Source organism: Apis laboriosa, unplaced genomic scaffold (genome assembly GCF_014066325.1).
Source record: "Apis laboriosa isolate Shangri-la unplaced genomic scaffold, ASM1406632v1 scaffold64_cov150, whole genome shotgun sequence".
Classification (NCBI taxonomy): domain Eukaryota; kingdom Metazoa; phylum Arthropoda; class Insecta; order Hymenoptera; family Apidae; genus Apis; species Apis laboriosa.
Window position 1 is genome coordinate 1,169,752 of NW_025224011.1, and position 15,737 is coordinate 1,185,488.

General features: G+C 36.6%; 1 protein-coding gene across 2 annotated transcripts in view; it reads left to right on the forward strand.

Annotated features, from left to right (window-relative positions):
- LOC122718582 (sushi, von Willebrand factor type A, EGF and pentraxin domain-containing protein 1) overlaps positions 1-15,737 on the forward strand; it is a 42,131-nt gene that overhangs the window by 10,904 nt on the left and 15,490 nt on the right. For both annotated transcript variants that reach the window (XM_043943716.1, XM_043943717.1), the window contains exons 2-9: positions 7,348-7,423; positions 10,148-10,181; positions 12,408-12,489; positions 12,861-13,027; positions 13,924-14,064; positions 14,138-14,367; positions 14,760-15,113; positions 15,357-15,731. In XM_043943716.1, the coding sequence (XP_043799651.1) occupies positions 7,352-7,423; positions 10,148-10,181; positions 12,408-12,489; positions 12,861-13,027; positions 13,924-14,064; positions 14,138-14,367; positions 14,760-15,113; positions 15,357-15,731 (1,455 nt within the window). In that variant the 5' untranslated portion in view covers positions 7,348-7,351. The remainder of the gene's footprint in view (positions 1-7,347; positions 7,424-10,147; positions 10,182-12,407; positions 12,490-12,860; positions 13,028-13,923; positions 14,065-14,137; positions 14,368-14,759; positions 15,114-15,356; positions 15,732-15,737) is intronic.

Below are 15,737 nucleotides of genomic sequence, written 5' to 3' on the forward strand. Positions count from 1 at the left end.
TTTTGAATTAAAAAATTTTGTATTATCTATTAATCGGCGAATTTTTTAATTTTCAAATTGAAAGGTTTGGATCGTTAGATATAATGATATTCATAATATATTAATTAAGAAATTGAAATATTTATCGATAAAATCGATTGTATCTTACATACATATGTTCAGACTGTGTGAATGATTCAACGATGAAAATAACATAATTGGATTCTGTTCGTGCACTCAGTTGAATGCAAATTGCAAAGTTAATTTATGCTGACGTAACAGCTGTTAAAACTATATCGCCTTGGATCCAGTTAGAAAGTATGTTTCCAGTATCATCGTAATTACCGTTTTAACAGAACTTCCTGGTTACGTTGAAACCGTTATTCGACATAGCATATTCCGCAGAGGTGAAGAGATAAATTTCCCTACAGGATACATTTACGATGTGGCGAACGACTTCGAATCGATAAATGGCTCAAACTATCTGATGTTTTAAGGTGATGATCGAGTTGCACGAAGAGAATAATTTTCTGGAACGGATCTTAGATCTTAAATCTGACCATTTAAGATCTCAATTATCTCCATTGCGATAAATAGAAAATGGAATTTTTCATTTTTTTTTCTTTTTTCTTAAGAAGATTAATTAAGTCTCAAAGTTGTAATTTTTAAATTTAAATTTATTTTCGAACTCTAGAATTCTCACTTTATTTCACTGAATTTTTGTGAATAAAAATTAATCTAATTTTATTTAATGAATTTAATAATCTAATTTAAAGATTCTAACTACAGACAACTAATTAACGTGTTTGTGAAGTACGATTATTAGATTATAGAATTTAAAATTTCTTTTAAACAAACAATCCTATTTCATCTCTGACAACTTCATTCTAAACGACGAGCGAGCAAAATGGCGGCCAAACATTCTTACAATTTCGTTTTTATTATCGCCATTTTTATTTTCTCCCGTTTCTTCGCTTCTCTTCTTGTTTTCACATCGTTTTCACAAATATCATATACGATTTATACGAACGCATGAATTACGTATCCACGTAGTTTCACACCAAGAGGTTGCTCGGTTTTTACACGCGCCGTTTCGTGCCATGAACCAGGAAATCCGAATACTTTCTAGTACTGACCTACAGCCGCCTGATTTCCCTTCAGTTTATCTTTTTTTCTTCTTTTTTTGCCGGACACCTTGTAATCCACCGTGATTATTCTAATTCGTTGACGAGCCATGAACCAAAACATTTTCGACTTAATTAGCTTTTACAACGATGGCTTGGCTGTCTCTTGATGTTTCTTTTATTATTATGAACTGTATAACGAAATATTTCTCAGGATGTGTCGAAATTTCCTCTGTTGCGGAACGATTTGATTTGATCCCATATCTAGTTTCTTACAAGTTTCCTCGATTTCTCAGTTTCTTTCTCGATTTCTGTCTCTTTCGTTCCTTCCGTTGAATTCATCGATTTCCTAATTGCTATAAATTAAATTGTTCGAATTGCTTGCGAATTTATACTGCAAATTGATAAACAAGTGTAACGAATTACTTTGTAAATCGAGGGTAATTCGTACACGCGGAAGGAGCAACAACACGAAGAGGAACGTTTAATTTGATATACTCTGATTGCCTCGTCGAGTTTTCCTCTTTTTCTACTCTATAAACTATTACTACTACCACTACTACTACCACTCTATTTTTCAAAAGCATTCAAAGGAAAAAAAATATCTTCCATACATTTTTTTTCCATTAACATCGAAATAATTACAAAATTATACACAACGTGTAAAATGCAAAACAATTAACTCAACGAACCGATTAATAATAACGATGTTGCTAAAAGAATTTACATTAAACATTAACATCATCGTGAAAAAATTAGTAAGATAATAATTATCATTATCGACAAGCAATCCTATAAATGAGAAGAAATACACGATGCCTAAAATTGTCGAAGTAAATTCTCTTGCTAAATTCTCTTCCCATAGCGATCAGCCCAGGAAAATTTGCAAAAACACGGGCCATCTGGTCGGCCGATTGCGCGCCTCGTCTTCGCAATCGCGGTGAACAATGGAGCGTTGCATAAAGGCGCGCTTCCACCGGGCGAAATAATCAACCGCTCCCGAGCGAAATAATAATAAAGTTTCGCTCGCCGGGTTTCCACGAGGCGTGGGTGTGCGCCGCGCTTCTCACGAGCCCGATTGCGTCACTCGCGCGCTCGCAATTAGCAGCGAACTCGTCGCGCGTATTCTACGTGCGTGCACGTGCAAACGTCCGGATTTCTTGTCTCTCCCGTGGTTTGGAGAGGCTTGGCAACTCGTCGTAACGAGTCTGTTCTCGATAAAGCCTCTCCACGATGAGTTATTGAATAATATCGTGGAAATTTACTTTATGCGTGGATACTTTTCGAAGTCGAAAGTTGACTTTTGTGGAATCAAAGTTGAATATTGTCGATTTGAGTTATGGGATAATTAAAGAATTGAAAGATTTGTGTAATAGGTTACTCAAATATACAATATTTTTGGTTAAAAGTTAACGTTTCGTGGAATCAAAGTTGAATTGAGGTTAATTCGTAAATTGAAAGATTTGGTAAAGATTGTAACAGGTTTTCAAATATAGTGGAATTTTATTTTACGATGAAATATCCATGGATACTTTTCGTCGAAAGTTAACATTTGGAGAATCAAAGTTGAATATTGTCGATTGAAGTTATGGGATAATTAAAGAATTGAAAGATTTGTGTAACAGGTTACTCAAATACGCGATATTTTTGGTTAAAAGTTAACGTTTCGTGGAATCAAAGTTGAATTGAGGTTAATTCGTAAATTGAAAGATTTGGTAAAGATTGTAACAGATTTTCAAATATAGTGGAATTTTATTTTACGATGAAATATCCGTGGATACTTTTCGTCGAAAGTTAACATTTGGAGAATCAAAGTTGAATATTGTCGATTGAAGTTATGGGATAATTAAAGAATTGAAAGATTTGTGTAACAAGTTACTCAAATACGCGATATTTTTGGTTAAAAGTTAACGTTTCGTGGAATCAAAGTTGAATTGAGGTTAATTCGTAAATTGAAAGATTTGGTAAAGATTGTAACAGGTTTTCAAATATAGTGGAATTTTATTTTACGATGAAATATCCGTGGATACTTTTCGTCGAAAGTTAACATTTGGAGAATCAAAGTTGAATATTGTCGATTGAAGTTATGGGATAATTAAAGAATTGAAAGATTTGTGTAACAGATTTGTATTACTCAAATATATGATATTTTTGGTTAAAAGTTAACGTTTCGTGGAATCAAAGTTGAATTGAGGTTAATTCGTAAATTGAAAGATTTGGTAAAGATTGTAACAGATTTTCAAATATAGTGGAATTTTATTTTACGATGAAATATCCGTGGATACTTTTCGTCGAAAGTTAACGTTAACCATTTGGAGAATCAAAGTTGAATATTGTCGATTGAGATTGTGGGATAATTCGTAAATTGGAAGATTTGGTAACTTGTGTAACAGGTTTTCGAAGCTTCTCGATATCGTCGAGATGAGTTGTTGAATAATACGATCGGATAATGTGGAAATGCAATTTATGTAATGATAAAAAAAGGCAGGAGTTGCAGTTGAATATTGTCGATGAGAAATAATCGAGTAATCCGTGGATCGAAAGATTTGGTAAACAGGTTTTTGAATGCTTCTCGAGATATTTATTGAACGATATCGTGGAAGTCCAGTTTCATGAAGTAATGATGAAACGTGTGTAGATAATTTTTGTTGAAAAATTAACGTTAACCTTTTTTTGTGAACGAATCGACATCGAAGTTTGGAATATTGAGACTATTGAATATTGATGGAACAATTACATAAGTGTAATCTTATATAACAATAAGAAAAGATATATATGTATAGGTAACTTTATATTAAAAATTAATATTAATTTATTCGATCATCTTTGAATGGTAAAGATTGAAGTAAATATGAAAAAAAAACTTGGTATGCAAAAATGTCCAAGTTCGTTTATTAAATTATAAGCGAGATGGGGATAGAGATGATGAAGATAGAAGCAATTAAAACCTGTAATAAACTTAATGGGAAGTAAACAGTTTATATAACTGGGCAAATTCGTAGAAATCCTCCAATTATATTCGTTATTTTTAACTTCTCGTTCGAGTAAATGGAGTCTAAATTCGGATAAGTGGATTTAATCATATACAATTGATATTCGTGTAACTGAATGACAATATAAATTTAATTAACGTTTCTTAAACGTGAATAGAATAATCTGATGAATAGAATTAATAATTTAAATTCCTACGTAAGAAGAATATCCTCGTGCACGAATATGTAAATAGAAACTTTGAAAAAATTCGTGAAAGCATGTTAATTTATCTCATCACCGTCTTTTCTATTTGCCGAGAATATTAATGCTCTCTAAGTTAAAGATAAAACACTTCAAAAGAAGTTTGACCCTCGTTCATTCATCACCAACTTTTAAGCGAATATTGAGGAAAAAGTGGATTGTAAAACTACTTTTACTTGTGCCGAAACTAGGCAAAAGGTTTCGAAAAGAAACTAATTAAGTAAATCTCGCAGAAAAAGAATATATTAACCTTTTTTTTGATAAGCAAACGAATACTGCGATAAATTAAAGGAAAAGAGAGTAATTATTGAATAAAATAAATAATTATTTTATAAAATTCTACTCCACGATATATCTATATTAAAATATACGTTTCAAAAATTTATTAAATACTAAAATTTATTTAAATACTTTTATTTAACCGAAAAATATCTATACTTTCATTTTTCACATTACTTTAAAAAAAGAAAAATTAGAAAGAAATCAACCAAATCGAATAAACTCCCCACGTCCAAAATTCCAAAGTTCCATCCCTCCAAATCACCCCCCTTCCTATACTCATTTAAATCCAATTTTCCAAATTCCACAGCAACCAACTAACATTAAATTCCATTTTCCTTAAAAAAAAAAAAATCAACAAAAGAAATCACTAAACCCAACATACCGCTCTATCCATGCCTCCGTCCATTCACGAACGGATTTTAATTAAAACAGAAGACGGGCAATGCAGAGGACGAGCGATAACGATAACGGTACCAGTCCACCGGCTAGGAAGGAAGCAGCAACCACTGATTGCTGCTTCCCCCTCTCCACTACTTTGTATCGTAATTAGGTCGCCACTCCTAATCGCCGGATTCACATTTATTTATTTATTCGGAGCGAAGGTTGGACCGGTCGGGCGGAAGAACCCGTTAGCCGCGATCGAACAGGAAGTTAGCGTGGTGGTTTCGTCTAGGCTGGCCAGGCCTACGGGGATTACGATTACGCTTGCGGGAAATCTGGCCGAGTCAAACGCTTCTTCGCCACCTTCGCCTCGCCGCGACTCTGCCGATTATCGGTGGCTGTATAACGGTTCCCAACGGGGAGTGTGTGCGTATATAAACTCCGCGACCAACGCGCCGTTCACGTGGCGGATTCAACGGGGAAATCGAAGTCGTTGGCCTCCTGTCGCGCTTCGTTTGCTTCGCTCGTTCTTGGAGGGGTTTCCTCCGATGGAAACGTGTTTCCGGAGGATCGTCTCGTATTTTTCCTATTTTTCTTTTCTCCTTTTTCCTTTTTTTAAATTCGATTATATTGGATCTTGGAATGGATAGTGAAAAATAAGGATAGTTGAAATTTGGTGATTTTGATTTGAAGATGATGGATTTCTTCTTTGCTGGATTTTTAGCGAAAGGAATTTTGAATTCGTAGAGATGATTAATAATAAAATACAATTTTGGATTTTGTAGTATTTTTCTTTTCTTCTTTCCTTCTTTTAAATTCGATTATATTGGATCTTGGAATGGATAGTGAAAAATAAAGATGGTTAAAATTTGGTAGTTTTGATGATTTTGATTTGAAGATGATGGATTTCTTCTTTGCTGGATTTTTAGCGAAAGGAATTTTGAATTCGTAGAGATGATTAATAATAAAATACAATTTTGGATTTTGTAGTATTTTTCTTTTCTCCTTTCCTTTTTTTAAATTCGATTATATTGGATCTTGGTATGGATAGTGAAAAATAAGGATGGTTGAAATTTGATAAAAATGGTAGTTTTGGTGATTTTGATTTGAAGGTGATGGATTTCTTCTTTGCTGGATTTTTAGTGAAAGGAATTTTGAATTCGTAGAGATGATTAATAATAAAATACAATTTTGGATTTTGTAGTTGAGATATAAAGAATTTTACTTTGTCATTTTGCTGTTTAAGGATTTTGATAAAATTGATCAAAAGGTAGTTGATAAATCGTTTTTTTTTTCCTGATTCTTTCTTGGTTTACGAGAATTTTAATTGGGAATTGGGAAAGCTATGGAAGGGGTTCAAAAAGGTATTTTGATCAGTCTAACGATCGATTATCATCGGAATAAGCGGCGAAAATCTCTCTGTTGGGAAGTGACCGGTACAGTGCAACGTCATTAAATAATAAGTCGATGTCCACGGAGATTTATCACGCTTCTCGGTTACGCGGTAAGGTATGCAAACTGGTGTGCCACAATTCAGCCGCAGAAACCGTAAGGAATTTTATGGGAACCGGTGTATACCCTATACATAGATCAACTTTGTCTTCCGCATATTTCGTAGGCATGCGATAAGCATCGTTAAACATCGGGCTAATAATATTTAACCATTGAAGAAATTTTCGACCACATCGTTCGATCGAATCGTCCCTATGAATGAGATGAAAAAGTATAGCGAGGAGCGTGAAAAAACAAAATTTTCTTACCAAATTTATTTATCAACCGCAGTTTCATACAGTTATTTAACAGATCTCTCGAATATCAAGCTTATCCTTTCATGGACAATGGAAAGATGGCTGGCTTTTCTTTGAAACGGTTTCACTTTCTCTAATTATTCTCCCCTTTGTACGATCGTCTCTATCTCCCATAAAGATTAAAAAAGAAACCTCGTTCAAAAGAGAGTCGAAAAATATTCGATATCGATCGAAAAATTGAATCGTGATCTATATGATGAAATAAGGGTGCAACACATGTCATTATATCATTAATGATTAAAAAGAAACAGGTTGTGTGAAATTAATTAAACACAGATGAATTTGAAAAAAAAAAAAAAGAAGAAGAAGAAGGAAATAATAAAAACACCTTTATATTCATAACAGCATCGTTTCCAATGTATTTCGAAAGTGTCAAGGTCTTTTGCACAAGTCCTCGTGCCACACATTGCTGTTCAAACACTCGTCTCCCTCCCTCCCTCCCCCCCCCCCCCGTGTTCTCTTTAACCAGATGTTAATGAACGAGCTATGTTAACGAACAACAGCCTGTTGAAACGAGACTCTTTTCTTCTCTGTTGCAGGAATATGCTGATAAGAGAATTGGCGGCCGTGTGGGTCGCCGTCCTCTTGTGCCATCTTCAGCTAACGGGGTCCCAGGTGAGCGGCCGATTATTATTCCGTTATGGTTTTTCGATGACATCGCGGCCGGCATTGTTTCGCGTGCTTCTTTCTACTTTTTTTCTTTCTCTCCATCGAAATCGGGTCGAAAATTTACCGTTCATATTTTCGAAACTCGCTCGTATTCATCTTTCTACTCGAGTTCAATTCGCGGCTCGGATTGTTTCGATTCAGGTCTCTCACTTCAGAGTAGAATATTTCGATAGAATTCGGATTTGTGGAACTTTATGATGATGATGATGACGAGTTTTTTCGAGACAAACATCGCGAATTATTCTGATTCGAGAAATTAAATAAACAATCGTAGGATGTGGAGAAAATTTGCCAATGAAAAGATCTCATAAAGGAATAAACAAAAATTGGAGAATTTATTCAACTTCTATTTCTCAAATTTCTCAAAGTGCAATCCAATATAAAAATCGTATCGAATACGAGACGTGTATTCTCAAGAGATACAATTCGAGAATTGTTCAACACGTGAAGATAATCGAGATACGGAAAATATGATCTCGATGCGGAAGGAGGAGGAGGAAGAGGAGGAGGGGGGTTTCTCTCCTAGGATTCTCCTCGAGAAATTGAGCCAAGGATTACGAAGTAATTGACGGGGTCCACGGGAGTCGCCACCAGTTGCTTGGCCGTTTGCCCGGGACGTGGAGTGTGTGGCGTGTGTGAGAGGTGAAAGTGAATTTCAGCCCGCGTGTAGGCAAGCATACACGCGTGTGCCCTATTCGACGGGCAACCAGTCTTACCAACCGTTGCAATATTTTTCGATATATAAGAAGTGTCAACGAGAAAAATCGTTTTTCTTCTTCTTCTAATCTTCTCGAAGTTAAAACAAATATTCCATTTAATATTTTTGTTCAAGAAGAATGATTGGACGAGTTTTTTCTTTAATTTTATAACATTTTCGACAGTTTTCAAAGATTTTCAAAATTCGAAATTATCAAAATTCTATTTTACGTTTCGTTTTTGAGGTTAGGTCAATGGTTCGATTATAATAATACGCTTCTCTTTGACAATTTTCTATCAACGAAGTTTTAAATTAATTCGACAAACTACGTACCTATCGATATTCCAAAATTTTTTAATCTCAAATGATCGAAAGAACGGTGCAACGATTCGTAAGAAAATCCAACCACTTCTAATCGAACACCCGTTATGTGTACGCGATATTGGGATACAAAATAAGATATATTTATTTATCGCATGAAAGTGGTACAAAGGAAAGATCCTTTGGCATACCAGCAATCGGTTGTCCGCGTGGAATTCCACCGGCCTCCGTTTCTCCTCTCACGAGCGCCTCTCCTCGGAATGCAGCGCACCGTTATGTCACTGATATTCTGGTACGCGAAGAAAACTCACGAGGAGCCCGGCCTCTCGTGTTCCACGCACGGATCCACGCTTTCCGGCGAGGATGAACGCAAAACAAAGATCTGGATTGGCCTCGTTCACTTTCACCCGTGTGGAATAACAATGCTGTCCTATCTTCGATCCGCATCACTCGAGATCATCCATGGATCCGACCAGCACGAGGAGAAGAGTCGCGAAGGCAAAAGTGTTTATTTCGAGATCGCCATTTCTAATTCAACCGAATGATTTCTCAGAATCGGTGTGAAAATACTTTATAATATTTATTAATTATTATTAATAATTAATTTAAATATTTAGAAATAGTCCTTGATCTCTATCGGTTTGATATTTTATCGAACGATTTTTCGAAACAATTTTCGAAATTGCGAAGATATCCATCCGACTCGAACGATCTTGAAATTTTTAACTTTTTTAAGTTAAGGTTGATTTGAATTGTAAAGGAGAAAAATCTTCGAAATCTTAAAAACTCGAAGCCTTAAAAAAAAAGAAGAAATTTCGAAGGGAAAGAAATTTAGAAAACAATCACTTGGAAAAATCTTCGAAAAATAAGATTGAATAAAGGAACTTTCTTCCAAGTGTCACGTGGCAGCGTGAGCATCCTCGTTTCTTTTATGCAATCGACGTAACTCGCGTTTCCCGCGCTCTTCCTTGCTCTTCGATTCGAAACTTAAATCCCACGTTCTCGACCATAAATGTCCTCGAGCTTCGTTTCGTCCGCGAGGCGACGTGCGAAATATCATTTTCTTTCTTTCTTTTTTCTTTTTAAAATTTCTGAGAAATCTGTACGATGTGCGCCGATATTGTTACGTTGGATGGAATTAATTATTGATGGGAATCGGGTGAACAAGAAACGATTCTGTGGATATTTCCCGATTTACATAGAAACCTCTTCAGCGTCGAAATAAATTTGTGGAAGCGACAAAAAGTTATTTGACCGATTCACTTTATTATTCAATTAATTCGTTATTGAAAACAATTGTAACGAATTGTTTAACGAATGTAAGAAACGTGTAATAGAATTCATTCATTTTCATCCCCTTAAAACGAACATTCCATTTTATATTAAAATTATAGTAAAATTGATAAATCGAGCCAATTATATACTTTTTCTTGTGCGTGTACAAGTTTTCTTCAGACTTCTCAGAAATTATTTGAAAAAGAAGAAAGAAAAAGAAATTTTCCCCCGCGAAAAAATCGGACAAGGAAAAGAGTGCGAATTGTTTACAAATTCCTGTCACTTTATCGAAAATGAAAATATGTGAACCAACATGAAAGAGAGTTACAGCGTCGTAAAACCGTTTCTAACACGTTTTCCACGTTTCTTTGTTACAGGTTCCTACCACGAACGTCTTCACCTGTCCGAACGGTGAGTAACTTGGAAATATGTTTTTCGAGGCGAATCGAGTTCCCGTGGCAGGTAATTCAGGGCCGAGGGCGGGACCATCGGGTTGCCTTGAAAAGGTCGCACCTGGTGGTCCCTGGTATCTGGCCAGGTAGACCGCTAAACTCGTGGACCGAGGTCATGCTTTAAAACGCTTTAAGGCGGGTCCCCATTGTCCGCCGTTTGGTCCAGGAATTCGCTAGAATTTCTCTTTCATCTTAAGAAAGCACAGATGCGTTATTCCACGAATAGAAAGTTGTATTTTTAATATATTAATGCGAACGAAGTGAGTTGGAAAAGTTTTAAATTTTTTTTTTAAATAACATCATCGATTTTCGAATTTTTTTCCCCGAATTGAATTTCGATTTCCTTTTCCAAAAAGAAATAAAAATTATAAAATTTTGTTTAATTCATTATATAAATATCGAAAAAGGAAATTTATTTCTATTTCTCGATATTTTATTTATATTTATTTAAAATTAAAATATTGAAATCTATATTGATCGTTCAAAATTAATTTATGATACTCCGCAACGAATCTTATATTCCCCAATTATATAATTAAATATTCCAATAACTATAACGTATATTATTAAAGAAAAAAACAAGAAAAAAAAAAGAAAGTTGCAAAGATTATATGTAAATGTATATATCACGAGTCGTTCGATACGAATTATAATTTTATCTCGTCAATCCTTAATCCTTGATCCTTTCCACCTTGAACGAATTTTATTTTCCACCAATATCTGCAGGCTTATCATGAGCATGGCTCCAAGAACATTCCCTTAACGGGTTAGGATAAAGTTGATTCGTAGCTGGCCTCAAGTCCGGCTTTAATCGAAGTCGAAACGTCAGGGAACACGGTTAAACGATCAAGTAGCATCATACTGGTACGCGCAACCTACTTAATTGCGCTGCCAGTAACGAGGAAAAGTGGAGCAACGTGTGTACGAATGGCCGAACTCTTATCCTCATTGTCCCTCGCGTGATTTATTCGACGCACGGTTCGTTTTACTTTTTTTATCTCCTACTAGAATCTTTTTTTTTTTTTTTTTTCGAATAACAAGGATGAATACGATGTGGAATATTTTTAAGAAAGAAAGAAAATAATCGTTGATCGATCGAGGTATTTAATAAACTACATTTTGAAAGGTGGAATTTTATTACACGTAAAAAAATAAAAAATAAAAAATGATATAAGAAGGAATGATGAAAAGGGTCAAGTGATCAATGAAAGATGATTTTTATCTAGAAAAATAAAATCGATCAAAAAATCGTAACGATAATTATTAAATTAATAATTAAGAAAATTAAAAAAAGAAAAAAGGAAAACTTGTAACAAAATAATTTGCAATCCTTCTTCTAGATTGTTACACCTGAATATTTCGTCGCGGATGATTATTCTTGGACGATTGGAGGGAGGAGGGGCGGAGTGGAGGGGAGGGGGACGTTTTAATATTAGAAGAAAATATTCTGCGCGCGTTGGTCCGATCGAGAAATGCTAATAGGCGCGAGGAGAGTCGCATACAAGGTACATACATGGCCGTTTGACCTTTTAAAAGAAAGGAAGGCCGGCATCGTGTGTTCGCCGATGAGTTCAACGCAGGTTGTATCGAGAAATCCGATTGTGTGTGCAGAAAACTTGGCTTGGCGTTAAGAATGGAAGAGAACCTCAATCGATATTTTCTGGCCAATTTTAAAGAGTTGAGTAGTTAAGCAACGATAAAAACTACATTAAAGATAAGATACATAAGAATAATAATACATTATCGTCCCCGTTGACGAGGAACTCGATTCTTCTCTACAATGTGTTACCCGCTTACCCACCGACCTACCTTTGACTCTCGTGTGCAGTGCAGTGCAGTATTAAAAACGATCGAGGTCGTTGTGTCCGTCACTGTCTGTCTACAGGTCACCGGTTAACCGCGTTTCCTGCATTCGAACCCGCGTCAAAGGCCTCGCTGCTATATCGATCGAGTATTCGATCATCGATCAACCTCGACTAACCCTTTATCCCTTTATTGAAATTTATCAATACATCGTCAGTTTGATAATCCTCTCAATTTGAGAGAATAATTAATTTTCAAGGGAAGAAATATTATACAATATATCCAACGGTTTTATGAGTATATATATATATAGTATTCGAAGTATTCGAAGTGTAATTGAATAATGTAACGAGAAGCATAACGTGATATTTTTCTCGCGCAGGATGGGAATTGAGAGGCATACATTGTTACAAATTCTTCAACATCAGGCACTCTTGGGAAAAGGCGGCGGAGCTATGCAGGAGGTAAGTGGATCAATCGTCGATAACCTACTCACCATGCTTCCATGAAACGTTATTTCGATAATATTTCTTGTAATATTTCTCTCGATTATAATCAATTCTTAGATTGAATGAAATCGTGATGTAATTAAAAATCCTAACTGAAATTATTACCTAACTAACACGATTAACTTCAGTTATAGATTATTGTGTCACAAATAATAAATTTCATTCAATCACGTTTCTGTTAAATTTTAAATAAAACAAAGAATCGGCAATTCGTTTCTTGTCGAATGGAAAACGTGGAGCGGAGGAGGAGGAATGATAGAAAGAATGGAAACGTTATTACACGGTGGAAAGGAGCGATAGATGGACGAATTGACGTGCGATTACAGGTACGGGAGCGAATTGATGGTGGTGGAGTCGTACAGCGAGAACAACATGTCCGCGAGCATGATCGGCCGGCATTTGGATCGTTACTGGCTCGGGCTGGCCTCCCTCGACGATTTACGGACCAACACGCTCGAATCGGCCGCTGGAATGCTCGTCTCCCAATACGCCGGTTTGTAAAATCGTGTTTTCGCTCGACGCAGACACTGATACCCGTTTTTTACCCCGTGATTCTTAAATCCTTCCTTGGCGCCACGGTTCTTCGAAACCGTGACGGTTTGGCAACGTGGAATTTTTTTCGCTTTAGATTTTGGAATTGAAATTTCAGAGAGAGAGAGAGAGAGAGAGAGAGAGGAGAAATAATTTTTAGAAAATTTAAAGAAAGAAATTTTTGGAATTTAAGAAAGAGGAGGATTTTTGGTTTTAAATTTGAAGAAGGAAAGAAAAAACGAAGATGTAATGTTGATACATACGCAGAAAAGATAGGATCTATTTCTAGAACAATACGTTGATCCAAAATTGCGAACCGGATCGGCCGTTTTTCTAACGATCGAACGCACGTGCAGCCCGGCCGGTTTTCATCGAGGTCACGGAAACGCGGAACTGCATCGTGTATACGGCACGAAGACACACTTTTCCCACAACAATGCCCAGATACCGCCTCTTTTACGTCTACTCCGGCGTAAGCTTGCAATTTACTCGTCTGGCGCATCATATATTTGCATAACATTTCTTTCGCTTCACATGTTCGCCCGACCATCCTTATCTTCCCAAAGATAAAACCAAACCCAAAGATATTCTCTTCCCAAAGTCCCTCGTTTAAACTTCGTAAATATTCAATCTCCGATTGATTCAATGTTATAAAATTCCAACGTAATTTTGAAAATTTCATTTCAACAAAAATACAACAACAAATATATTTTTCAGAATTTCAGTTTATATTTTGAAAAATCTAAATTCCAAAAAAATTCCAAGTTTCAAAAGAAAAAAGCTCTCCCAAACTTCGAGTTAATTTTACGAGAACGAGAAGGACACAGCAGTGTCTGAACGTCTTTTTCTGGTATTCAGGTTTCTGGGCGCCGAGGCAGCCGAATCCGCAATCAGGTGAATGCGTGGACGTCGCGTTGACGGACGACCGACAAACGTGGGAGTTGACCACGTGCGAATCCCTGCTCCCTTTCATGTGCCGTGCCAACGCTTGTCCGGCTGGTAAATAAATTTCGTCGCGATATCTCGCCGCTAAATTACGTGAAATTAGATCGAATCAACGAATTTTATCCAGGTTCGTTTCACTGTTCGAACGGGAAGTGCGTGAACGCGGCCTTCAAGTGTGACAAACAGGATGATTGCGGTGATTTCTCGGACGAAATAGACTGCCCGGTTAATTGCCAGTTTTACATGGCCAGCAGCGGGGACGTCGTCGAGAGTCCTAATTATCCTCACAAATATGCACCCCTCAGCAACTGCAAGTGGACCTTGGAGGGACCTCAAGGCCATAATATCCTGTTACAGGTACTGCGAGAGGGGACTGCGTTCGTTGTTTTTAACAATCGTTTTAATTCCATTGGATACGAGTGTCTGAACGAAATTATATATTCGTTTGGAATTTCGCTGGTATTGACAGGATTAATTGGAAATTTATTGATTTTCGCCACTCGAGCGATTCGTTTTCTGATCTCGTCTTTACGAAGAGTATAAAGATTTAATTATGTTAAAGGAAAGATAAATATTGAATTTATATTTCTCTTTATCGTACGATTCGAACGTTCTAAAAACTACTCAAGCACAAAATGAAATTTGCAAATATTATGAAACCTTTGTCATCCAAATATTCTTGTTCGAAAAGAAAAGTATGAGGATTCTGAATATTAATATCTGTTCCTATCTTCGTGTCTTCTTTCCAGTTTCAAGAATTCGAAACGGAGAAGAGCTTCGACATAGTGCAGATTCTGGTTGGCGGTAGGACGGAAGAGAAGTCCGTGAATCTTGCGACGCTCTCGGGCAAGCAAGAGCTGAGCAACAAACTATTCGTATCCGCCTCGAACTTCATGATCATCAAATTCAGCACAGACTCCTCCGTGGAGAGAAAGGGATTCCGCGCTTCGTGGAAAACGGAACCGCAAACTTGTGGCGGAATCCTCCGCGCAACACCTCAAGGACAAGTCCTCACTTCCCCAGGATATCCTCAGAATTATCCTGGAGGATTGGAGTGCCTGTACATCCTGCAAGCCCAACCTGGTCGTATAATGTCCCTCGAAGTACGTGTTACGATAAAACAAATAACCTAACTAATTCCTATATATATATATATATATTTTTTTTTTCTTAAATATATTCGAAGTGTACAAATTGTCGGATCAATATCGCTTTGAATTCTCAAAAAGAGAAATTTCTCCACGTAACTTTCTCCTCGGAATTCTTTCCTCGCAAATGATATTAAATAACGGATATTTAAATGAAAAAAACTTGATGAGAAAAAAATTTCGAATAATTCCTTTTAGATCGAGGATCTGGATCTCGAGATGAATCGAGATTACATCCTAATTAGAGACGGTGATTCGCCGATGAGCAGGCCGATAGCCAGACTGACTGGCAAATCGGAGGACAATCCTACGGTGATCATGTCAACCGGAAGCAACTTGTACCTCTACCTCAAGACTAGTCTAGGCGATTCTAGAAGAGGGTTCAGCATCCGATACACTCAAGGGTGCAAGGCCACGATCATAGCTAGGAATGGAACTGTCCAATCGCCATCATTCGGCTTGAACGACTATCCCAATAATCAGGAGTGCTTGTACAGGGTGAAAAACCCTCAGGGTGGACCGTTATCCTTGAAGTTCATCAGCTTCAATGTTCACAAGACCGACTTTGTACAGGTAACT